At 38.7% G+C, this 27,238-nt stretch overlaps 1 protein-coding gene across 1 annotated transcript in view; it reads left to right on the top strand.

The window, feature by feature from the left end:
• FSHR (follicle stimulating hormone receptor) overlaps positions 1 to 20,046 on the top strand; it is a 215,129-nt gene extending 195,083 nt beyond the window's left edge. The window contains exons 9-10 of the mRNA XM_006159008.1: positions 8,378 to 8,563; positions 18,627 to 20,046. Coding sequence (XP_006159070.1) covers positions 8,378 to 8,563; positions 18,627 to 19,860 — 1,420 coding nt within the window. The 3' untranslated portion in view covers positions 19,861 to 20,046. The remainder of the gene's footprint in view (positions 1 to 8,377; positions 8,564 to 18,626) is intronic.
• Positions 20,047 to 27,238: the final 7,192 nt, after the last annotated feature.

The raw sequence follows: 27,238 nt of genomic DNA, 5'->3' as shown, positions 1-27,238 counted from the left end.
ACACACTTTATTAAATGGGGCACAGAGCGCTATTAACTCCTGCCTCACCTGACTCAGCGTCACTTTGCCGACTGTGGTTTCCCTGGTCACTCTGTATTTCAAATCCAAGAATCCTAACAATGTTACAACAATTTAGAATTACTAACTGTCTTCAGTGCCAGCCATCGTCCCAGGGTGTCTCTGTTGGTATTTTTCAGGATTTAAATTCTCAAAACTACTCACTGCCAGAATATAGCCTGTGTTGAAATGTTAACCAAAGTGATATTTTAAAAAAGAAAGACCACAGTTATTAGACCGCATCAGCCCCAAAAACAAGGATTAAAAGCACCAGCTCACAACTACTTCTCCTCCTTGTCCAGCCTACCAACTCCAGGAACAAGGAGAGGAATAAGATAAACATTTTCAACTACTCACTGAGGACAGCAGGTCTTATGTGACAAACATTTAGCAGATGATGAATGAGCACCAACTATGTTGGGTACTAGGCTTGGTTTAAGACTAGAGAGATGTAAAAAACAAAACAGTACCTGACCTAAGGTACCTCTGGTAGAAGGATAAATATTACTTTCCAGGACAATAAAGCACTGCAGAAATATTCACAGCAGGGCCGGCCCCTAGCTAAAGGATTTGGATTCTATCTGGCCAGCTGAGCAGCTCGAATCCCAGCCCCAGTGACTTGAGAAATAAATTGGGTGTGTGTTTTTATATGCCCCAAATCCCAACAAAATAAAGAGGTGGAGAAAAGACCGTGGCATGATCATGCCCCATCAGGAGGATGCTTTCTCTCCCCCTCTCTGTCTCTCTGTCTCCCTCTGGACAACAACACACACCCTCTGGCAAAATTAAAAATATATATTCACAGGAGGCTACAGAAACACAGAGCCCAGTAAATCTTTGTCATCATATGACACGGTGACTTTTAATAGGTAAAGTGACAGTGTGGGATTGTCTCTAGCATTCTAGGCCTGAATTTCTATAATAGCCACTTCACCCCCTTCCTATCTTCAATTCTTTCTCCCTCCAATACATTAAATAAGTATTTACAAGGCATCTACATATGTGCCAGCTCGAGGTTCTCAAGACTAATCTCACAAATATACAACTTTCCATAAGTCATTCTTCTCGGCCAGCTGGGAGCATGTTGGTTAAGATGGTTGGATCCACATGGCAGATCATGCGGTTCAAGTCACAGTTCCTGAGCTTAAGAAACACACTAGAGGGAAACAGCAGTTTGCGTAATGGCTATGTCACTGGACTCCCACGTAGTCGACAGCGGTTCGCATCCCGGACCCGGTGGCTTAAAACTCACACCGGGTGCATGTGCGTGCGTGCCCAAGATCCCAAGAGGAGAATGGAGGAGAAGGGATTGCGGCATGACCATCCCCCCGGGGGGTGATTTCTCGCTTTCTGTCTCTATGTCTCTCTCTGTCTGTCTGGTGAGCGCACGCGCCCTATAGCGAAAATCTCTCCAAAAAAAAAAAAGAAACGCACCAGATACGTATGCATTCATGACCAAAATTCTGAAAGAAGAGAGAAATAAAGGAGAAGGTATTGTGGTGAGATCATTCCCCAGAGGGCAAGAGGGTGCTTTCCTACTTTTTTTCTCTCTCTTACTCTCCAGCAAGTGCACATACTCTTCAGCAAATTGCTTATTTAAATTCTAAACTCTTCTGCCTGTATTTAAGAGATCTAATGCTATCCTGTGGTTCCTTTTATTCTTCAAAATATGGATGCCCAGAAAACTCTATTAAACACCCCTCACTGTACCATGCTTTGTGTTCTGGGCCTCTCTCTAAGCCTATCTTTAACCAGGAGTCACTGGTTAGCCAAAGTTTTCTAGAGAGGCAGAACCAATAGCAGGAGGAGGTACATAAGTCGGTAGGTCAGTAGGTGGCTAAATGGCTGAGGGAGGATTTTTTTTAGAGAAATGGCTCATGTGATTATGGAGGCTGAGAAGGCCCATGAAAAGCTGTCTGCAAACTGGAGAGCCAGGGAAGCTGTTGATGTCACTCTTCATAGGAGGCTGAAGGCCTGAGAATGAGGAGTGCTGACAGCATAACTCTAGGGCTGTGAGTAAAGGCCTAGAAGGCTTCTGTGCCAGGCTCTGAGTCCAAAGACTTGAGAACTTGAAGTTCTGATGTCCAACGGTAGCAGAAGGGTGTTCCAGCTTCAAAAAAGAGAAAGAGAGAAAACACCATTGATTTCATCTTTTCTCTGCTTTTCTGTTTTCATCTGGGCTTCATGACTGAATGGTATCACCTGCATTGGGTGAAAACAGATCTTCCTTCCTCTGTCCAACAATTGGAATGTCAATCTCTTCTGGAAACACTCTCACAGACACCCATAAGTACTGCTTTCCTAGCCACCGGAGAACCCCTTAACGTTGTACAGTTGACGCCTAAAATAAACTAGCAAAGTCATATAACCTACTACCTTGAAGATGTAAACAAATGATAATGTCTTTGTGTTGTTGTTATTTGTTCTAGGAATATTTACATCCTAAGAACAGAAAGTGTTTTTATGAAGGAATTATAATTAAACATCAGATTCTTAGGCCATGTGACAGGATCATAGTCAAGGGACAGTGTGTGTGTGTGTGTGTGTGTGTGTGTGTGTGTGTGTGTGTGTGTGTGTGTGTGTGTGTGTGTGTGTGTGTATGTGTGTGTGTTTGTTTTAAAGTAACAGAACAAAAATGAGAATATCAATATAGTTTAATATTACTGTAGTTAGGTTTTAAACTACACTGAGCAAGGTCTACTTATTTCATCTTTGTTTAAGATAAAATAAATGTCTGATATAAATGTCTATGGATTTTTCTTAATTCATGGAGTTACTACAAAAACATTTTTTCTGCCCATCTAATATTTGAGTCTTGGCAGGTTTCATGCTTGTCACTCCAGCAAGTATTCAGTAAGTTTTAAGTAAACACCTATACAAAGACTTCTATTCCTCTATCATCCAAGAATGACTTTTGATAAAGAATTTGCTTTCCTGGATTTTGAATAAATTTGTATCTCTCTCACACCAATTGCTCCCTCCTTCCATAAGTCTCAGCAGAAGGTCTGAATTCCAAGACACTGATAAGATCCCAAGTCTCACAGCAGTAAAGCAACCTCCTGCAAATGGCAACAGCATACATATTTTATAGCAGTGATAAGAAGGAATCCAAAGTAACAAGCTAGCTCCAGAACACTGAGCATACAGAAAAGGACTGAAGTTTCTCAAAAAGGCTTCCCAATCTAACATCTAGACACTAGACTGCATGCAAGTCAATCCACTCTCACATTTCATTCTGCTTATTCCCCCATGTATGTCTATCTCCTTGTAGAGATAAGGTTGTTTCCTTCTTTGGTAACTTTGATACTCTCAGTCACATGTAATTTCCTGCTGTAGAAGTACCATTTTGCTGAGCTCACCTTAAATCCAAATTTCCTCTCTCACTTTTCCCATGTCCCTCTCTCTCTAAAATCAGCTCTCCTGCAAGACTTGCTCATCACTTTCATTTTTATTACAATGCTGAGGCATCTCTGCTAATCAGACAACTACCTATAAAATCATTTTCATGTGACCAGCTCTGTGCTAGATGTGATGCAGAACACACAAAGGTGTTAGTCATCTCTGTTCTCCAGGTAGAAATTGAAATCTAACTGAAGAGCCAAACAAACATGAAAAGTCAAACAATGTGAAACAAAGAAGAGATATATAAGGTATGAGATTCTTTGTGATTGCTGGAAGTCACTGGGTATCATCGTTGGCAGGGTGATCTATCTATTCCTGTTCCCAGTCCTTCTCGAATGGCATGTCACTTACCAGTGTATCGTCAAACAAAGCAACAATTTTCTGAGTTACTACATGAAAGGCATGCTTGAGAATGCTAGAGTCAACTACCCTCGAGGAGAAATAAAATATAAATATAAATAACTAGTATATAAGCAAAAGATAATAAGTGGTGAAGGAAGCAGAAAGTATAAAAATGTAATGCCATTGCACTTTTATTGACTTTCAAAGAAAAAAAAAATACCTCTACAGCTGTTAAAAATGACAGACAAAGAAGTCACAAAGACAAAATGGAGTCAATTATGGTTCTCTATTGTTGCATTAAAACTTAATGGCTTAGGCTGGCCTCATAGTTAAGGGAGCCGAATCCCACATGAGTGACTACAGTTTGAATCTCAGCTCTAGTGGCTTGAAAAACATGCTGAGCACATGCGTGCATGGTCAAAATCCCAAAGGATGGAAAAATGGAGGAGAAGGAATTGCAATGTGATTATGCCCCATTGGGGGACCCTTTCCCCCTTATCCCCTGCCCTAATTTATCTGTCTTGCTGGTGAGGATATGCACCCTGTAGCAATTTAAAAAGAGAAAGAAAAAGGAAAAACTTAATAGTTTTTGATCATTCCACTTTGTTCACAATTTTTATCAGAAATTCAGATGGCTTATCTCTGACCTCTGTGATATCAGCCAGGTGGCTGACTGTCAGACATCTGCTTTTAAGTTGTTTACTTTATTCATATGCCTGGTGTATCTGTGCTCATTGCTGTGTGTGTATGTGTGTGTGTGTTCTCTCTCTGCTCACATGGCATCTCATCTTCCAGAGCTTCTTCACATGGCTTAGGCTTTCACCAATATGATGGCCTCAGGGCATTCAGAGTCCTCTTGTGGTAGCTCAGGATTCTAAGACCAATATGAAACCGTCAGAGCCCTTAAAGAATAGGCCCAGAACTTAAAATAGCAATACTTAGATCATACTCCGTGGTCCAAAGACATCACAGTTCAGCCTAGATTCATGAGGAGGGCAAAATACCCTTAATGGAAAGAATACAAAAAAAAAAAAAAAAAAAAGTGTAGTCCTCTTTAATATATCATAGAACGTAAGATAACAGAGTAGTGTTCCATGTAATATAAGCTTCTCTTCAGAAATCTTTTGTGTGATTTTTAAAAATATATTCTAAATCCAAGAGGGAAAGCATAATTAAGAAAAAATAGTCTTTCGTATTGCTTGCTTTGAAAAATATGAAAAATGTTTATGACAGGTTTAACATTAACCATTACCTTGGTTTGAAGTGTTCCTAAAGGACTTTATAAATGCTTTTATCTCATCCCTTGGAGAAATTATTGAACTGTTGTATAGGAAAAAAAAAAAGGAGTTGAGCCTCAGCTTTTGCTTCTGTCAATGAATTTCAAACTCTGAATCTGTAAAGAATGAAACGTTTTATTTGGGGACTTAGGACGCACAGATTTGGGTACAAACAAAAAAGTATAACCCAGGATGCACAGATATGGGTGCAAACAAAAAAGTGTACCAAGGACTTGAGCAAGAGAGGTTGGTTTTACAGACAGAGAAAGGCTGAAGAAAGCATAAAGTTTGTGCTTGATAGATTGGTCATTTTATTATTATTATTGCCAGAGGGTGCATGTGCTTGCCAGAGATAAAGAGAAAGAGAGAAATCACCCCACAAAGAGACGTGGTCATGAACAATCCTTTTTCATCCATTTCTGCTCCATCAGGATTTTGTGCACACATGCCTGGCATGTTTTTCAAGCTGCCAGGGCTGGAAGTCAAACTTTGGTCCACCATGTGGGATCCAGTTCTCAATACACAGCACTTAGCTACCAAGACATGGGGCTAGCCCTGGAATCATCATTTCAAAGTTACTTTCCTTGTAAAGCTTAAGACATAAGGGACTTCCTTATTATGCTAACTCAGGTGGACTGGAATCTACTTTCAGGAAAAACTGGTCTATTCTAGGCTCTATCTGCTTCCTCCACATTTCAGTTGATGATGTGACATTTTAACATGAATGACTTCATTCTGGTCTGGTGAATTAGGGCTTACCACAGGATCTTAGTCCACAACAATGGCTTCTTACCATTTTTATTTAGTAGGCAAGCGTTTTGAGCAAAATATTTCCTTCCACATTTGAAAAAAAAAAAAAAGAAAAGCTCAAATACCAGATGAAATGAGAACTTGGTCACAGAGAACAGAGCAAGTGTCAACAGCAAAACTGGTTAAAAGAAGAAATGCTTGAAGAGAGAAACGAGAAAAATCTCCTGAAGCAGAGAACGAAGTTGGCAAGCTCTGGAACAATGGGAAGTGTAAATGGAAAGCAGGTCACAGGGACAAAGTTCTATGGGCCACTCTTATCTCCAGGGGCCTCAGACCTGAAGAACTATAAGACAAAGGAGAGAACTGAAAAAGATATCTTGGAACACTAAAACTTTTACCCTATGGTAGTAGCAGTGAATGCTGGGAGAAGCTGTTAAATTCTGGATACATGTGGTACATAAAGCCATAAGGGTTTTCTGAGAATTTGGATATGGTGCACAAGAGAAAGAAAGGAGTTGAATGTGATTTCAAAGTTTTTGCATGAACAACTGGAATGGCTTCAGGTAGAGCAAGTTTTTAAGGAAGACCAGGAGTTCAATTATTAAAATCCAAAATATCATCTACCTATTAATAATCTACATGGAGATTATCAGGAGGTGGATTAATATAAGAGTCTGAAATTCAGGAGAAGTAAGCAATCTAGAAATTAAAATGTGGAGATCATTAGCATATAAATGGTGGTTAAGTCATAAGACTGAATGAGGTCACCTATTGAGTAAGTGAAGATAGAGAAAAGACGTCATGAGCCCTGAGCCCATGAGCACTCCAATATTTGGAGATCAAAGAAGAATCAGAAAATAAGAAAGAACTTCCAGTTAAGAGAAAAATATTACTAGACATAAGAAAGGAACGGTAAACAAATTCTAAACATGTATATACCTAAAAGAAGTCAGATAGATAGATAGATAGATAGAGAAAGAGAGAGAGAATATATTAGGGATACTGTTTCTCCTCTCCTCTTCTCTCTCTCTCCAATAGTTACTAATAATAGCCACCAATCATCACATACAATCTGATGACTAGGGAAATTATTTATATTCTTTAATATGCTTAATTTTCACAACTCTCTGAGATAGATATGATTTTTATCATTCCATTTTACAGCTAAGGAAGCTGAAACATGTAGATGTGACATAACTAAAGTCACAAATCTGATAGGTGGTAGGACAGAACACAGACAGATGCAAGTCTGCTGTAGATGCAAGCTCATAACCAGCCCTCTTGCCACTTGGGCTTTGTACTAAGACTGCTTCTCTCACCCACCAGATTCCTCTTCCCCTTGGGGTGTGTACTCTTCTCACCCATTTCTGAAAATCAACTACAGAGTCTACCCCAACTCATCAGAAATATTCATGTATATATGTAGTATATATGTACTTTATATTTATTATATTATATAGTATATAGTAATATATATTATAGCATATATTGTATACTATATACTATATTACATATCATTATATATTATACATTATATATTATATTTATATGTTAAATTGTCTTATATTAATATATATTATTAATTCATATATATTATATGTATCATATGTGTATGTGTGTATATATAATACATATATAAGTTTTTTTAGGTTTTTGTCAAAGGGTATGTGTGCTTGCTGGAGTGGGGAGAGACAGAGAGAGACAATGAGAGAGAAATCTTCTCCCAGGTGGAGATGGCCTTGTCATAGTCTTTTCTCCTCTCAGGATTTTGGGTATGCACACACACACACATGCTTGGTATGATTTTCAAGCCAGCAGGTCATACCACAGTTGGCCATGTGAGAGTCTAGCACCTCAACCACCATGCTATCTGCTGGCCAAATTATAAAAAATATTTTTATGGTGAGAGCAAATGGTCTCAACCCCTTGGTTCTATACAATTTAGTAGGCACAAATAGACTATAGGGGGGAAGGTGGCTAATTCTACTCACGAGCAACAGTTAAGCTTCAAATTAGTCAAGTTGTAAATATATCCAGAAATTAAGGTAGCTAGCTGTCCAACTCCTCTTATCAGGAACAAAAGTTCTATGACTCCTACCCAACCAAATGGCTTGTTAGCTAAAGAATGATCTGACCAGGACCAGCAGTTGATGTAATAGCTATGTCGCTGGACTCCCATGTAGTCGACCACAGTTCGAGTCTCGGATCCAGTGGCTTAAACAAACGCTGGGCACGTGTGCATGCGTGTCCAAGATCCCAAGAGGAGAATGGAAGAGAAGGGATTGCAGCGTGGTCATTCCTCCTGGGGTTGATTTCTCTCTTGCTGTCTCTCTGTCTCTCTCTGTCTTTCTGGTGAGCACACGCGCTCTATAGCAAAAACCTCTCAAAAAAAAAGAAAAAGAAAAGAAGAAGAATGATCTGACCAAGGTGTGTTGGATTAATCTCCTCATCCATTAAAAAATATCACTAGAGCGTGCTATTTTGCCTGCTGAGAGCAGAACGTTTTAGAACCATAGTAATAATGTTATATTTATCTTTTTTCTTTATAGAGATATTTCAAGAACAAGAATCCATTCCTTGCCTAGCTATGGTTTAGAAAATCTTAAAAAGCTGACAGCCAAATCGACTTACAATTTAAAAAAGCTTCCTAGTCTGGAAAAGTTTGTGGCCCTCGTGGAGGCCAGCCTGACCTATCCAAGCCATTGCTGTGCTTTTGCAAACTGGAGACGGCAAATGTGAGTCTTTATGTGTCCATCCCTTGAACACTGCTTGTGCTTTCCAGACATGAAGAACTTAATTTACAACTTCCACATATCTATAACTTTAAGAGAATCCACTTTTATAGTGCTCTCCCCAAATGGAACCCTTAGACACATTCTGGACCAATGTTCAGTTTTTTGGAGGATATGGGACAGTTGGACTCTTCCAATTTCTTTTAAAATAACCTCACAGGAAAGGGCTACTCATATGATGAAATGTCTACCTGACACATAGTTGGTGCTTAATATTTACCGGTACGAATTTATCCTTCAAATCTCAAACTCTACACTCCATAACTAAGTCTGTTGCCACCATTGTCAAGTTGGAGAGAGAAGCATATATGCAAAACCAGAGACTGACATGCATATTTGCAACACATCCCAACCACTCTAAACTTCTCTAATCCACTGTCAGACTTTGGCACCTTATAGGAAGAACAGAGACTGAAACAATGCTTTGCATGAATTTTCAAGGAAGGCCAGGTTGGAGGAAGCCCAGATTTAAAGAGAATAATCTAAATAAAACCAAATCCCAGTAGGTAACTGGTTTCAAAGTTGAGGTACTTGTAGACAGGACCTGGAGAGCATGGAGAGGGGGTGACTTTGGAAACTGCACATAATCCAGACAGGTAAAGGATCTATTGAAGTCAAGAACTTCTGAATATCAACAGGTAACAAAGCTCTGACCTTCCCGTGAAAATGATAACAACCCTCACCATGTAGTTGCATTCAGATAATACCTTTCACTATTCTTCTTATCTAGCCTAGCACTAACACAATTTCCCTATTACAATGTTATCTCACTGTTCAGCAAGACTGCAATCATTCAAATTTTGCCATCTATTGACCTGCCTACATGCACATATTCCTTGCTCAAAAGCAAAACAAAAAAAAGCAACAAAACATTACATACCCTAAAATATTTTCAGAGTAACTGGGAGTCTACACTCAGACCCATTTGAAAAATCAGCTGAAGAGGGCTTCTTTTCAGAATTAGCATTTATCATTGGGAAACTATCCAGAACTGTGCACTCCCCACAGATTAGCTCAAGGGCCAAAGAATTTCTTCTTGACAACTAGATTTCTTAAGGGCCTGCAATGAGACAGAAGACTTAACTCTTTATATTCTATGCAAAAATTATTCTAGCCAAGGTGAGAAAGATACCAATTTGCCACCAAAGGCCTAGAACTGAAGACCCCTCAGAAGTAATCTCAAAGGGTGTTAAGATCATTATAAGGAGCAGCTCATAGCACGCTGCTTGGCCCAATGCCAACGCATAACAGAAATGTATTATATCTTACTCTGCTGCTCATACTTCTCTGGTTTTGCAACATCATAGAAGTGTAGACATAATCTCTGGGTTCTTCCAAACAGAAATCTTCAGGTATGCCTTTCATGTCACATGACACTGAAGCCTTCCCTGATCCTTCCAGGCCTCCTGGCTCTTACCCTCTAGGGCCCTGCTGTGATTTACCATCAGGACCTATTGGAGTGCTGCAAGAGAGAGGCCCATTTCTATTCCACAACATACCAAAAAGAGTAAGAAAAATTGCAGTGGCTATTTGAGTTTTATAGTTAGCCATTTCACATACACAAACACAATAAAAAATAATTTTGCCATTCAGAAGATAATTTCAGGATTTATTTATAAAATAATAGCATTTCACTGAATACCATAGTAAGTATGTTTGGGAACTGGGATTTGGGTTTAAAATTGTATAATGAAATTATCCTTCTGATTCTCATTTGAAAATAATATCCAAAGTATAAATGTGAGACCCATATGTTGTGAGGTTTTAGCTAGGGCCTTCCTGGACTTTTGGCAATAGGCTATGTCAACCACACCCCTCATTTGTCATTGAACCAGATATATATTTGTCATAATTCTGTAAGTCTGTTGCTTGTTATTTCGTTCTCATTTTACTTTAATTTTTTTTTGTACTTAGGCCACTTCTTCAGTTAGATTTTAAAGTGATGCACTTTAAAAGTACCCAGTTAGGGTCTAGACCTCAACGAGAACTCAATAGCCACCATCATCCATCCCCACATGGCTGACAGTTGCTGTGTACTCACTGCCAGGCACAATAATACTCTGCCCTTTATCTCATTTAAATCTCACAAAGGTAATACTATCATTATTGTTATTAATCCCTTCTCAAAGAGACAGAAACTAAGGTTCAGAGTAACTAAGTAGTAAGGCCAACACTGGTCAATCTCTGATCTAAATTCTCTGGTCTGCCTGTCTGCAAAGCCGATGCTCTGGGAAACTCTTCTATGCCTTCCCCTAAACATTTGTTCTTGAGCGATTGGAGTGTATGAGTATCATTTTCAGATTTTTTTTTTGTTTGTTTGTTTCTTTGTTTTTTGGAGAGATTTTTACTATGGGGTGCTTACGGTTCTCAGAGAGACAGAAAGAAAGAAATCACCCCCGAGGGGGCATGGCCACATGGCAATCCCTTCTCCTCCAGTCTTCTCTTGGGATCTTGAGCACGTGTGTACATGCACCTGGCATAAGTTTGTTGTTGTTGTTGTTTTTTATTTTATTTTACACATCTAATCACCACTTTGCTTATAAGTTGAATTTACTCAACATGAATACGCATCACACCAGGCCAGTTGAGGATACAAAACACATTACCATCCATAGATAACAAATAACCCATTTCTATGTCCCATAAATGTTTTACCTTTCTATTTTCCTCATTAATTTCTTTACTTACACTCTCCCCCTTTTACCACCCTCTTCCCACATTGTCTCCAGATTCCATAAGCATTTTTAATGCTTCTATGTCCTCTAATCTCAGTCTCCACCATAAAGTACAAACAGTCAGTGTATGTTGAGTGGAGACATACAATGTCTCTCATAGCCTGGCTTGCTTCACTCAGCAGTAAATCTTCCATATTCATCCCCTTTTATCAAATGCCAGGGTCTTATTGTTTTTTTATGGCTAAATAGTATTCCATAGAGTATATTTGCCACACTTTTTCAATCCATTCATCTGTTCATGGACATTTGGGTTGGTTACATTTCTTAGCAATTGTGAATAATGCCACAGTAAACGTAGGTGTGCAAGCACTTTTCCCACTGAGCATTTTGTCCTTTGGGTAGATACCTAGCAGTGGGATTGCTGGATCATATAGTAGTTGTATTTGTAGGTCCTTGAGGAAACTCCATATTATTTTCCACAGTGGCTGGACCAATTTACATTCCTACCAGCAGTGTAAGAGGGTTCCCCTTTCACCACATCCCCACCAGCATTTATCATTTTTTGTTTTTTAATTTAAGCCACTCTAACTGGGGTTAGGCCATTTCTCATTGTGGTTTTGATCTGCATCTCCCTTATGATGAGGGTTGTTTTTTCATATGCTTTTTGGCTGTTTGTACATCTTCCTTAGAAAGTTGTTTATTCTCCTTTTAACTGGATTAATCTTTTTTTTTTTTTCAGATAAGCTGCTTGAGTTCCCTGTGTATTCTAGTTATCCATCCCTTATCTGAGGCAAACTGTACAAAAATCTTCTCCCATTCCAAAGGTTGTTGATTCACACTAATAACTGTAGGTTTTGCCATGCAGAAATTTCTTAATCTGATGTAATCTCACTTCTGTATTTTTAGGATTATTGCCTGTGCTTTGGGGGTCTTAAGAAGTCTTTGCCTACCCCAATGTCTACCCAGTGTTTTACATCAATATTTTTATGATTTGAGGTCTTAGGTTTACATCTTTGATCCACTTTGAGTTGATTTTTGTTAATGGTGAGAGATAAGGGTCCAGGTTCATCTTTCTGCAGGTGGATACCCAGTTTTTCCAGCACCATTTGCTAAAGAGATATTCCTCTTATCATTGTATTGAAAAATAAGTTGGCTGTATGTTTTGGGGTTTATTTCTGGGGTCTCTACTCTGTTTCATTGGTCCTCATGTCTGTTTTTGTGCCAGTACCTTACTGTTTTGATTTTTGCAGTTTTGTAATATATTTGGGTGACAGAGAGTAAGATGTCACTCACTCCACTCTTCTTGTGTAGGGCTGTTTTGGCAATAGAGGATCTTTTATGATTCTAGACAAATTCTGTGATGGTCTTTTCTAGATCTTCTCTTGTAATTTTATAAGGATTGTATTAAATATATAGATTAATTTGCCATTTTAATTATATTTGTTCTCCCAATCTAGTAATAAGAGATGTCCTTCCACTTTTTGGGGGTCATGTTCAATTTCTTCATAGTTTTGTTTTTGCATTTTTTTTGTTTGTTTGTTTGTTTTGTTTTGTTTTGGTTTGGTTTGGTTTTTTGTAGAGGTCTTTGACTTCCTTGGTTAGATTTATTCCTAGGTATCTTACACTTTTTGTAGCTATGGTAAATGGTATTACTTTCTTCAGTTCTGCCTCTGTTTGTTGTTTGTATGTAGAAATGTTATAGATTTTGTAAGTTGATTTTGTATCCTACCACTTTCTATATTCATTTATTACTTCGAGAAGTTTTTCCATGGATACCTTTGGGCCCTCTATGTATACAATCATGTCATCTGTAAATAGAGATAATTTCAACTCTTCTATCCCCATTCAAATGCCTTTTATTTCATTATCTTGCATGATGCATTGGCTATTACTTCCAACACTATACCTAAAAGGAGTGGAGAAAGAGGGCAGCTTTGTCTTGTACCAGTTTTTAGTGGAAAATTTTTAATCTTTTCCCCATTCAGCATAATGTCGCAATAGGTTTTTCATAGATGGTTTTTATTTTGCTGAGAAATTATCCTTCTGTGCTGTTTTTACTGATAGTCTAAGTCATGAAGGGATGTTGTATTTTGTCAAATGCTTTTTCTGCATCAGTTAAAATGATTTATCTTTTTTATCTTTTTTAAATATTTTTTTGTTATCTTTCCATTAATATGTTGTATTGTGTTTGTGGTTTGCATATGTTGAACCACCTTACTCTGGAATAAAGCCTACCTGGTCGTGACGAATAATATTTTTTATATGTTGTTGTATATAATTTGCTAGTATCTTGTTGAGAATTGTTGCATCTATATTCATCAGAGATATTAGTCTGTAATTTTCCTTTCTTGTCATATCCTTATCTGTTATGGGAATGAGGATGATGGAGGCTTAATGAAATAAATTTGTGAGATTTCCTTCCCTTTGGATTTTTAGAAATAATTTGAGAAGAACAGGGGTTACTTCTTTAAAAGTTTTGTAGAATTCAGAAGTGAAGTCATCAGGATCTGGGCTTGGTGGGAGGTTATTTATTACTGACTCAATCTCATTGCTTGTTATGGGTCTATTCAGGCTTTCTATGTCCTCCTGATTCAATCTCGGTAGATTATATGCATCCAGGAATTTGCCCATCTCATCCAGGTTTTCTTGTTTGTTAGCACATAGATGGTCATAGCATCCTCTAATGATGTTTTCTATTTCTATTATATCTGATGTAATACTGCCTGTTTTAATGTGAATTTTATTTATTTGGTTACTTTCTTATTAATTAGCATAGCTAATGGTGTGTCAATTTTGTTTACCTTTTCAAAGAACCAGCTTTTTCTTTCATTTATTTTCTGTACAGTTTATTTTCTATTTCATTTATTTCTGTTTGGATCTTTATTATTTCTTTTCTTCTAGCATTTTTGGGATTTTTGTTGTTGTTTTTCTAATTCCCTGAGGCATGATGGTTGGTTGTCCACTTGCCACCTTTCCATCTTTTTCTTACGTGCACTAATTGCTATGAACTTCCCTCTTATGACTGGTTTTGCAGTGTCCCAAAGATTATGGAAATAAATATTATTAACATTTCCAGATCTATCCCTACTGTTAAGTTGGCCATTTTCTTGGTTACTTTTTGTTCTCTTATTTCTGTCTGTCTGTCGTTAGTTTTCTTGGTATAGCATTCCCTTCAGAATTTCTTGAAGAATTGGTCATGTGCTCACTATCATTTGTTTCCATTAAACTTTTGAATTTGGTCTTAACCTCTTCAGTAGTTGTGACATCATTCAGGAATAGTTGTGACATCATTCAGGAGTAGGTTATTTAGCTTCCATCTATTTGTGGGTTTTTTTAAGGGTTTTTCCTTAAATTGATATCAAGTTTAATTCCATCATGGTTGGAGAAGATGCTCAATATAGTTTGTATGCCTTTCAATCTGTAAAAGCTTGTTTTGTGCTCTATTATGTAGTCAATGTTCAAGAAGGTACCATGCAGGGGTGAGAAAAATGTATGTTTGGTGGGTTTGGGGTGGAAAATCTATAGATGTCTGTCAAGTCCATCTGATTTATGGTATTGTTTAGGTCCTGAATCTCTTTGCTTACTTTTTTGTCTTGTCAATCTATCTAAAAAAGATAAAGGGATGTTAAGGTCCCCTAGCAATTGGTGTTTTGCAGTCTCTCTCCTTTTAGATCTAGCAGTCTTTCCCTCACATATTTGGGTGCTCCTGAATTGGTTGCACAACCATTAATAAGCATTATATCTTCTTGATGTATTAGCCCTTTTACTATTATAATCCTCTTCTTTGTCTCTTCTTAAAAGCTTTTGCCTTAAAGCCTATTTTGTCTGAGATCAGTATCATGACCCCTGCTCTTCTTTGGTTTCTGTTTGCATGGAATATCTTTTTCCAGTCCTTCATTTTTACTCTATATATGTCTTTATCCATCAGGTGGGTTTCTTGTAGGCAACAGATGGAGGGTTTCTGGTTTTTGTCGTTGTTGGTTTTTTGTTTGTTTTTCTTTTCTTTTTTTCTCTTTTTTTACTCATTCAGCCAGTCCATGTTTTATGATTGAAAAATTTAACCCATTAACTTTCAATGTTATTGATATTTCCAGATTTGTCCCTACCGTGAAGTTGGCCATTTTCTTTGTTTTTTTGGTTTTTGTTTTTTGGTTTTGTTTTTTGTTTTTCTTATTTCTGTCATTAGTTTTCTTGGTATAGCACTCCTATAGAATTTCTTAAAGAGCTAGTCTGGAGTAGGTGAATTCTTTCAGGTTTTGTCTATGTGAGAAAGTTTTTATCTTTTCTACCATATGAAGGATAATCTTACCAAGTATAGTATACTTGGTTGAAATAGTTTTTCATTTCACACTTTGAATATATTTCTCCATTCTTTTCTTGCTTGCATTGTTTCTGATGAGCAGTCCAGTGTTAGCCTGAAGGGATATTCTTTGTAAGTTACTTGACATTTCTCTCTTGCCAGTTCTAGTATCTTATGTTTGTCTGTGGTTTGGGCCAGTCTAGCTATGATGTGCCATGGAGAACATCTTCTTGGGTTGATTCTATTTGTGGTCATTTGGACTTCATGGGTCTGGATGTCTGAATGCTTCTTTAGGCTTGAAAAGTTTCCTTCCAGAATTTCATGGAATAGATTTTCAATGTCCTTACTAGTTTCTTCATCTTCTTGGATACCAATTATTTGGATGACTGGATGTTTAATGGAATCTAGTACTTCTTGTATATTATCCTCAAAGTACTTCTTGTATATTATCCTCAATTTTGGGGGAGAGGGTTCTCTACCACTGGCTTGAGAGGCTGAGGCCAGAGGATCACGAGGCTGGCCTGGGCAACATAGTGAGACCCTGTTTAAAAAGAGCCAAGTGTGTCGGACCAGCAGTTAGCATAATGGCTATGTCGCTGGACTCCCATGTAGTTGACCACAGTTCGAGTCCCAGACCCAGTGGCTTAAACTCATGCTGGGTGCATGTGCACGCGTGCCCAAGATCCCGAGAGAAGAACGGAGGAGAAGGATTGTGGCATGGCCCCTGGGGGGTGATTTCTCGCTTTCTGTCTCTCCGTCTCTCTCTGTCTCTCTGGAGAGCCCACACACCCTATAGCAAAAGACCTCTCAAAAAAAAGAGCCGAGTGTGGTAGTGCATACTGTAGTTCAGAGGCCGAAGCAAGAGGATCATTGACAGTGAGATTCTGTCTAAAATAAGCAACATAAATAAATAAGTAGATAGATAGAAATCTTCACAGAAGCCAACCATAAGCCCCAAGAAGTAAAGGCTGAGTCCAGGTGATTAAGTGAGATCTCAATCCAGCAAACGAAATTACAATCAGCAAGTACTCAGTTACTTTCTATTCCTAGAGTTGCACTACAGCTAATCTATTATAATGACAGGACTTAAGACTCAGGGGTTAGACTATAGACCACAGAATGGCCCTTTTGTCCCCACTATGTCCATCTCAGAGCTTGCCTCACATTTCTTACAAGATTGCTGACTACACCAAAAAATTTTGTGGACTCTGGTTCCATTCATGTTTAATTACACATATGTTTATCTCCTTAGTGTAACCCCTGGCTAATGTGACAATCTCTAAAACAAAAGATGAAAAATTCTCTAAGAAAGAACAAAAGAATCTCTTGGGCCAAGGGAAAATTACTTCCTGCTAATTCAATTCACTTCCTGGTGATGACAGAAGGGAGGAAAGGTTCTCCCCAGCAGTACCTCCTCATGGAGGTGGTTGGGGGAAAGTTCAGTCCACATATGTTGGAACACTTAAGCACTCATCTTTTTGTATCAAATTGAGTCTTTATTTCCACTACTCCTCAAGCCACCTCTCTTCTTTTGAAGGTTTTGAATGGTTTTAATATTTCCCTACTCAGAGCTGAGATTATGTTAAGGTTTAAGAAAAATACAATCACTGACATTGCCTTAAACAAATTTCTTTGCATATGGCTCCTTAGGGAAGAAAAATACATAAGGGTGTGTATGTGTAATTTTTTTTGCCCATCCAAAGTATCCCAATGTCAAACATTCCCATTTCTTAAGTCTGCTTCAAAACTTCTCATGTTTTGAAACTTACATGAATATGGGAAAATTAATACGTGTTTATGACATGCACTGTATGTTTTGACCTATTGAATAATTGTTTCCATTTATAGATTAAAAATTTTGAATTATTTTAGTAATTGGATTTTTGCTTTTGAGAGATCCTAAAATGGAACTGTTTGAGGTAATTCTGATTATATATATATATATATATACACCAGTCATCTATTTGGTCATTAACACAATTTTATCTTGGACATATTTATTCTAGTTAAGCCATAAGTATCAACGTGTAAACTTGTTTTGATTAAAGAATTTTTCTATCAAAAAGAAAAAAAAAAACAAGAAAAAAAAAGTATTACCTTCTGTGTCTCTATGCACAGTACTAGTAGAATACTCTGGGGTAGAATATTTATGAATATACTCACAAGTTGAATATTTATCATCTGGATTCCATTCAAATCCCTCTGTAAGTACCTCTATCCTGTTGACAAGGCCTCTTTTACACTTGGGTTTAAAGGAAAAATCAAGACACGAAAGTGAACGCAAGAAGAGCCAGGCTCCCCAGAGGATGAGTTACAATCATAGAATACATTAGGCCCCCTTGCAACCTGCATTTGCTCTTTTGGATACCCACTAGGGAACTATTTACTATGAAAGAACCATGCTTACCTTGCAGACAAACATATACCTAAGACCGACTTTGGCTCCTGGGGAGTGAGGTAATAAAGAACAGGACCAAGCAAATTAGTTGGCCTCCTAATAACCTGAGTACCAAAGAGTCAGGGGACAGGAACTGATGAGAACTAACAACAGATTGATCCTCTAAGTTACATAGATAAAAGAAGCAAATAAATTCTCATCTGAATCAGAGAATAGTCTGCCTCTTCCAGTGATTGGAATATAGAGTAGAAGAATAGGAGTATGTCCTACCCAGAAATTTTAAGAGGTAGCTGAATGGAGATGGGGGTAGGGGAAGGGAAAAGGTGGTGTTGTAAATTATTTGCACTTAACAGCCAGGCTTAGCTAGTCCCAGGCGCCTTCCTCCCCACATTCAGGTTGTGGCCAGATGGTTTCCCCGGTGGGCCATCCAAGTATAGGAATATACACACAAGTTGTTCTGTTCATTTACAGTAAGCAGCTTTAACCCTTGAGCTCAGCCTCAAGGGCAAACAAAATGTTAGAAGGGAAATTAATCTCAGGGAAAAACCCTGTTTCTATCCTGTGCAAAAGCAGTGATGTATTTGCCATTCTGGATCCAAGTTGTTAATCCTATTCCTTTTTGTATCTTTCTAGCTCTGAGCTTCATCCACTTTGCAACAAATCTTTTCTAAGGCAAGAAGTTGATGAAATGACTCAGGCTAGGGGTCAGAGAGTTTCTTTGGCAGAAGATGATGAGTCCATTGATGGCAGAGGATTTGACACTATGTACAGCGAATTTGACTATGACTTATGCAACGAAGTGGTTGATGTGACCTGTTCCCCTAAGCCAGATGCATTCAACCCATGTGAAGATATCATGGGACACAACATCCTCAGAGTTTTGATATGGTTTATTAGTATTCTGGCTATCACTGGGAACTTCATGGTGCTGGGGATCCTGATTACCAGCCAATACAAACTCACAGTCCCTCGGTTCCTTATGTGCAACCTGGCTTTTGCTGATTTCTGCATTGGAATCTACCTCCTACTCATAGCATCTGTTGATATTCACACCAAGAGCCAATACCACAACTATGCCATTGACTGGCAAACTGGAGCAGGCTGTGATGCTGCTGGCTTTTTCACAGTCTTTGCCAGTGAGCTCTCCGTCTACACTCTGACAGCTATCACCCTGGAAAGATGGCATACCATCACCCATGCCATGCAGCTGGACTGTAAGGTGCAGCTCCACCATGCTGCCAGTGTCATGGTGATAGGCTGGATCTTTGCTTTTGCAGCTGCCCTCTTTCCTATCTTTGGCATCAGCAGCTACATGAAGGTGAGCATCTGCCTGCCCATGGATATTGATAGTCCTCTGTCGCAGCTGTATGTCATGTCCCTCCTTGTGCTTAATGTTCTTGCCTTTGTAGTCATCTGTAGCTGCTATATCCATATCTACCTCACAGTGAGGAACCCTAACATCGTGTCTTCCTCTAGTGACACCAAGATTGCCAAGCGCATGGCCATGCTCATCTTCACTGACTTTCTCTGCATGGCACCCATTTCTTTCTTTGCCATTTCTGCCTCCCTCAAGGTACCTCTCATCACTGTGTCCAAAGCAAAGATCCTCCTTGTCCTGTTCTACCCCATAAACTCCTGCGCCAACCCCTTCCTCTATGGCATCTTTACCAAGAACTTTCGCAGAGATTTCTTCCTTCTGCTGAGCAAGTTTGGCTGCTATGAAATGCAAGCACAGATTTATAGGACAGAAATCTCATCCACTGCCCATAACTCTCACCCAAGGAATGGCCACTGTTCTTCAGCTCCCAGAGCCACCAATAGTTCCAGTTATATACTTGTTCCTCTAAGCCATTTAGCCCAGAACTAAAACACAATGTGAAAATGTATCTGAGTGTTGAATGATAACTAAGTCTTGCCTTTGAAAAGTATGCCAAGGAATACCAAGAGAATCCTCCTATATATTTCATCTAATTTAATCTTCCCAGCATACCTGTAAGGTAAATTGGTCAGGAACTATTAATTTTGATACATTAGAAAGCTTAATTATTAATAACAGCAATAATAATTAAAATAATAAAATATTATCTTGCATTATTTTTATGCTTTATAATATTCAAAGTGCAGTTGTTCAGATTAGCTTAAGTGATCTCTGTTTAAAAAAAAAAGTCCTAGGGACCAGCAGTTAGCATAATGGCTATGTCACTGGACTCCCATGTAGTCATCCGCGGTTCAAGTCCTGGACCCGGCGGCTTGGACTCAAGCCAGGCACGTGTGCGTCCGTACCCAAGATCCCAAGAGGAGAATGGAGGAGAAGGGATTGTGGCGTGGCCATCCTCCCTGGGGGTGATTTCTCGTTTTCAATCTCTGTCTCTCTCTGTCTTTCTGGCAAGCGCACGCACCCTCTAGCGAAAACTTCTCAAAAAAAAAAAAAAGTCCTATTAAGTCATCAGGACAGGCATTATTCTTGGAGTTTTACAAATGAGGAAACCAAGATTCAAAGAGTTAAGTGACTTGCTTAAAATTACCAGGCTTGTAAGAGGCAAGACAGGATTAGGTGTTCTGACTCCCAGAGAACTTCCAGGAGAAGCACCAAACCATAATTCTTTCATTCAACCAATATTTATTAAGTACCCATGTGACAGCTTTATAACGTGTCAACTTGGAGATGCTGAAGTACATTTACCAGAATTCTCTTCCTCATGTTTCTAATTATGGTGACCCATAGGGAAGATTCTTGAGGAAATAGGAGGGCAGAAAGGAGAAGGGCAGCAGCAGCCATTCTGGAGCTCATCACACTGTTACTGATGCTGATTCATTGCTCAAAGCAGCAGCTGGATCTGCTATCACTCCCCCTGCCCCTAGATCCACCTTCAGGTGCTCTGACTCCTGGGCCAGGTGTTTCATTCCATGATGAAGAGCCCAATTTCTGCAGTACACTTTCATCATCAAGGTCAGAGGCATCAAGAATAGAAACAGGGCTCATAGATTTTCACTGTGCTTTGCTTCTAGAATGCTTATGATAGTCCTGTAATGACCACCTGTCCTGAGGACTTCAGAAGCCCATATCAGATGTGGAGGCAACATTGTTCCAGAGACCGCTTAGCCAGCCCCCATAATCATGTAAACCAGTTCCCTTCAATGAATGTTTTCCACCTGAATCCATACATTCATACTTACATATCACTAGTTCTACCTCTCTGGTTAAACTCCTTCTAATAGAAACTATACCTATATGCATATGGACTGTAATGTTAAGAACACAGCAGCTATGGAATCAGACAGAGCTGAGATTTTATTTGGACTTCAAGATAAACCAGGACTCAAATTACTCTAGGCTCAGCTTCTTTCTCTGTAAACTAGAGGCAGTCATAGACCTAACTTTTGTGCTTACTATAAATGAATAAGAAAATGGTTGTAAAGTACCTAGTGATATAAATGATTTGGCAAATAGTTTACTTCTCTCCTCTCAGACTAGTGACCAGCTCTCCTGACCCTCTAGAATGAGTCTGGAACTCATTCCATTATGACACATTGCTCCTGATGAACAACCATATCACTCACATCTCTTCTCATAAATGATTCCCTCTAGATAAACAGAGCATAAATATTTACTGCAAATTTCAGTGGGCACTTTGCTTTGACCAGGAAAGAAAGCTCTGATTCTCTTCTCCGAATATCCTCTTTCAATGTCAAAGGCAATTCTTCCTCCTTTTGCACTTTGGCAAACATTTCAAAAGTTGATCCCAAATCCATTAACAGAGACGTCTACATAGAGCCAGAAGAAAAAGCAATCATCTCTACCCATCTAATATAGCATAGTCTCAATATATTGTGAGCAATGAGTGAAATATATATATATAATTATCTTTGTAAATAGTCTGTATCTTCCGGGTCTAGTGCAGTAGCCACTGGCCACATGTGGGTACTGAGCACGTGATACATGACTAGCTTGAATTGAGATGTGCTTCACCATGAAATACACACTGGATTTCAAATACTTAGTAGAAAGAAAAAAATCAGAATATAAATAGATCAATAATTCTTATGTTCATTACACAGAAGGACAATACTATTTGGGACATATTAAGACTAATACAATAAAACTAAGTATTAGTTTCACATATTTGTTCTTACATTTTTAATGTGGCTATTAGAAATTTTTAAATTGCATATATGGCTTGTGTTTGTGATTTATATTACATTTCTGATGGAGAGCACCTATCTAGAGCCAAAATGAAGGGTTTTTCTTTAGCGATTTCCTACCCAGCCTTCATACACCAATTTGCTGCACCTTGGGTTGTCTCAGCTCTCTATGCAGTCATTCTTCTTTGTGGCTAGAGGCAATGTATTTCCGAATTCAAACTTAAAAGCAAGTAGCAGCTAAATTAAAAATATGATAGACTAGTAATTATTTCACAACATAGCTGCTGATGACACACTGGTGTAAGAGATTGTGGCTCTGAGAGGCAATAATATATTCAGAGGCAAATACACACCAAGAGAAGCTAGAAGACCATCCTTCCATCACTGTCACTATTAACACTTCCTGGTGAGAGATAATACTTTTTTCAAATAGGCAAATATACTTATGAGTAGCTAAATTCAGTGCTTCTAAACCCTTTAGACAAGTCTCAAGGGAAAGAAACACTTTCTACACTTTCTGTATTGGAATAAAAACAACTGGAACCCAGTATATCTATCACACCCCACAGAGTGGTTATGCAGGTAACACCTCTAAAGCTACACCTCCTAGAGTGGTGGTCAGTCCCACAGTGGTGCCCAGTTGGAAAACATACACATGCAAACATGCACACAAACACACTTGTGCACACAAACACACAATTGAAAAACTATTCAAAATAATATGAATTTGTTTCTCCTGGTTTTTTAAAGCTTCTATTTCAAATCTCAAACAGCATGAAGAGGGAAAATAGCTCCCAGAGATTGCTTAAAGCACCCATATTGCCAGGGGTGGTATTCAAATTGTCAGCAACTTGTACAAGCCAGGTAATGATGTCTCAGAATGGATATTGGCTGTGAACATTCCATTTGGCCACCTTCTGCAAACTGGGTGAATGTCAGCCCTACATGCTTCCCTGACCTCACTCTAGACCTGCTCCATATCTTTTTCCTTAAACTTTCACTCACCATAAAGTCCTTCAGCCTCATTCTGGCCAGTCGCTCATATTGCCTTCCTTTCTTCCCCCTTTCCTCCAGACATTCCTTTACTGAATTCTAAGAAACAGTTGGACAAGGTAGGATTTTTTTTCTTGGAAAGGTCAGAACAAAGAGACGGAATGGATAAATCCAGAAGTTTTTAGGGGACAGAGTGAAGGGATAAACTGGGCACACACTTTGAGAAACATACAGAAACAGTGGTGGAGGGATGGTGTATGACACTAGAGAGAGTCATTTCACTGTGGGGCTCTATGTGCTCAACATGGGAATCCTTTAGACCTTTTTTCTGAGAGGAGAGAAGAAGCCAGAGGAGATATCCCTTTGCTGTCCTTGCATCACCAAGATGCTATAGCGCTTACCACGATTGGCACTATGTCTTATTTAGGCCAGCATCAAGTGATATTCATTAGGAAATCATAAAAGTATCATAAAAAATCATAGAAACATCATCGAAATCAATGGCCACAGCTTTGGGTTTAAAAATTGTTTCATTTTATTAGGAAAGTTTATATAGGCACAAAGAAAGAATGAACTTTCAGCTTGCGCATAGTAAGGAGCACTGGACAGAGAAGACAAATACAGAGAATGTTTTGTGTATTTGCTTAAAATATAACCTAGTTCACTAAAAAATAAATAAATAAGTCGGCACAAAGTACAACCCAAACATGAGGTTTTGCTTACCTGTTCTTATCAAAATGCTCTCAGCCACATGAAGCAGAAACTCCAAACACAATACAATGAGAACAGTTATATAAAATGCTCCAGGCTTGGGATGGAAGTTTGATGATCTCAAGGACCCAAGACCTTTCTATCTTATCTCTTTGCTTGACCCTGCTATCCTTGGTGTTCTCAGTCATGTCTTACCTCATAGCAGAAAGGCTATTAGAACAGTTCCAGATGTCACACGTGTTCATGACCAAAACCAGAAACAAAAATCTTTCCTTTAGTGCATCTCTCTTTTCAAAGGGAAGAACATTTCTTCCTAAAGACCCCACACAGTATTCCTTCCTACCCATTTTCCAGATAGTTGCCCTGGCTACAAGAGTGGTAGCAATATGAGCCTCTCCCACTTTCAGCTTCCATAGTAGGGGCAGGCCCTAACAGACAGGAAAGTGTAAAGAAGAGCTAGAGTAGGGAGAATGGTTGGGCAGGCAACCTCATAGTGCAACCAGAGTCAACCCACATCCTCTCCTATGGGATGCAATGGTTTTCAAGGTCAGGATGCATAGGGTACCTTCACTCCTCACAGTTCATGTCTTCACCACTCTCTCTCTCTTTGCACTCCACTTATAACCTACAGTCCAGCTCTTCCCACCCCTATTAGTCTTTTCTACCCCTCCCTTAAACCACAGAAACTACCAGATCTAAAGGCAACCAGTCAAATCAGATATTTCCCCAGGGCATCCCCTATTCAAGGCACAACGTGGAAAAGGAAATGTAGAAAGAAAAGAGACAAAGTAAATAACAAGTAAAATAAGTGGACTAGTATAGAAAGAGGTTTTACATGAAGAAAAAAGAGAGAAACAAGACAAAGCAAAGAAATGGCAATGCAGAAGAAAGCCGGGCCTGCTTGGGTCCTTTTATGCTGGTACTTATCTCTCTTTGTCTTAAGAAAATCCTTTTAACATATTGCAAAGAGCTCAAGTTAAAACAGTGAATGAGTTCAGTCTTAGATCATAGTATAAAGGCCCAATGGTCATACCATCCAGTTCTCAATTTTCAGGGTACCATACCCTATGACCTGTGTCCCCAAATGTGGTTTAAATGATTAATAATAGGAAAAATATTTCAGAAGGTCTTCAAAACCTCATATCGGACATCAGACAACATAAGACAGCTTAATTCTTTGTGTGACCCATGGTCTTCACAATATTCTATTCTCTCCAACAGCCCGTGCACATTCTGTTCTGGAACATATGGGCCTCAAAAATGCATTAAATCCCAAAGTTTGTAAGAGCACTCTATGTGTTGTGCCTGCTTTCTTTTCTTCTGTTTTCTTTATAGCACAGGGTTACCTGAATCCTAAGATATTCCTTATAAACACACACAAAAGGAGAATAAAATATCATCTTATTTTCAGTTATATTCACCACATAATAAGATGCAAAGAACATTTTCAGCTCTGCATTTAGAGAACGTTCAGGTAATTTTTCCCCCACGTATCATTAGCTCAGGTCATTTAAACTGCCAGGTATTAATGAGTTGTATAAAGATGCAGTTTGGCCAGGGAAGGTTTTAAGTTGTTTCACAAACGGCAGAAGCTATACCACAGGGTTCTCATCTCCAAAGAATGAATCTACCAAACGGCTCTGTGTTCCTATTATGAAAATCAGGCAGCCAGCAGAGAGTAAAGGTAAAGGGCATCAAGGGCACCTGGTGAGACTTTGGCCACCCAAATTACTCCCTGCTTCCTGCAATTTATCAGCTGAGAAGGCACTGTAACCCAGGAGTTAGGAGAGTTATTTTTATCTGCCCTTGAAAGTTGGGTTGGAGGATGACCTGAAAAGTGTGAGCACTGTGCCCAGCATCATCCACTACCTAGGACAGTCTGACTTAACTCTCCAATGAACACTATCATGGAATTTCAGCACTGCAGGAAACTAGGGATTTATTTATCCAAGGTCCTTATTTAAAGATGCGAAAACAAGAGCAAAAAAGAGGAAAAGTGACTTGTCCACAGTTGGCTAATGTGACGGAGCAAGGGCTGGAATTCAGCTGTGATTTCGAGCCAGAGCTCTTCCTTCTAATCCCCTCCTTAAATCGTGGGCTTAGCAGTGCTCCGTGCACACTCATAGTCACGTGCACATATTCCTCACACTTAAACAAAGCCAGGCTCTCAGAATTGAGGAGTCAGCCCAAAAAGCCACCCGTTCTAGGTTATTAAATACAAGGGGAAGATTTTTAAGACAAAAAAAAACTGAGAATTCATGTGATTCCCTTCCAATTTGCATTAATTTCCAACCTCTGTTCTCTCCTCTAGAGACCATCGTGGGAGGTGTGGGATTTCTGGTTTTAATCTTCACCCTTGCATGGGTGGTTCAACATAAGATCATAAGTGTAATACACCATATTAACAGAAAGAAAGATTAAAAACCATATGATCATTTCAATTGATGCAGAGAAAGCGTTTGATAAAATACAATATCCTTTTATGATTAAGACCCTCAGTAAGATTGGTATGGAAGGGTCATTTCTCAACACAATGAAAGCCATATATGAAAAACCTACAGCTAACATCATACTGAATGGGGAAAGCTAAAAGCTTTTCTGCTAAAAACGGGTACTAGGCAAGGCTGCCCACTTTCTCCACTGCTCTTTAATATAGTACTGGAAGTCTTAGCTAATGCAATCAGAGAAGAGAACAATACAAAAAGCATTCAAATAGGCAAAGAAGACTTGAAAATATATTTATGAATGACATGATGGTATACTTAGAAGACCCAAAAATCTCCATGAAAAAAACTTCTTGAAGTAATAAGTGAATACAGTAAAGGGGCAGGATACAAAATCAACATCCAAAAATCTATAGCATTTCTATATATGAACAAGTTGAACGAAGTAGACCTGAAGAAAGGAATCCCTTTCACCATAGCCACAGGATGTATAAGATACCTAGGGATAAACCTAACTAAGAAAGTCAAAGACCTTTATAAAGAAAACTATGAAAAATCTTTAAAAAGATATTAAAAGTGACATAAAAAAGTGGAAGGACATCCCATGCTCCTGGATTGGTAGAATTAACATAATCAAAATGGCAATTCTACCCAAATTAATCTACATGTTTAATGCAATTCCAATCAAAATACCAGAAATATTCTTCACAGATCTAGAAAAGACAATCATAGAATTTGTCTGGAATCATAAAAGACCTTATATTGCAAAAGCAATCCTGTGCAAGAAGAATGGAGTAGGAGGCATATCACTCCCTGATTCCAAGATATACTATAAAGCTGTGGTCATCAAAACAGCATGGTATTGGCATAAAAACAGACATGTGGACCAATGGAAGAGAATAGAGACCCCAGAAATAACTCCCAAAGCTTATAGCCAACTGATCTTTGACAAAG

Source organism: Tupaia chinensis, unplaced genomic scaffold (assembly GCF_000334495.1).
Source record: "Tupaia chinensis unplaced genomic scaffold, TupChi_1.0 Scaffold000622_1, whole genome shotgun sequence".
Lineage (NCBI taxonomy): Eukaryota > Metazoa > Chordata > Mammalia > Scandentia > Tupaiidae > Tupaia > Tupaia belangeri.
This window is presented reverse-complemented; position numbering and strand designations above follow the sequence as displayed.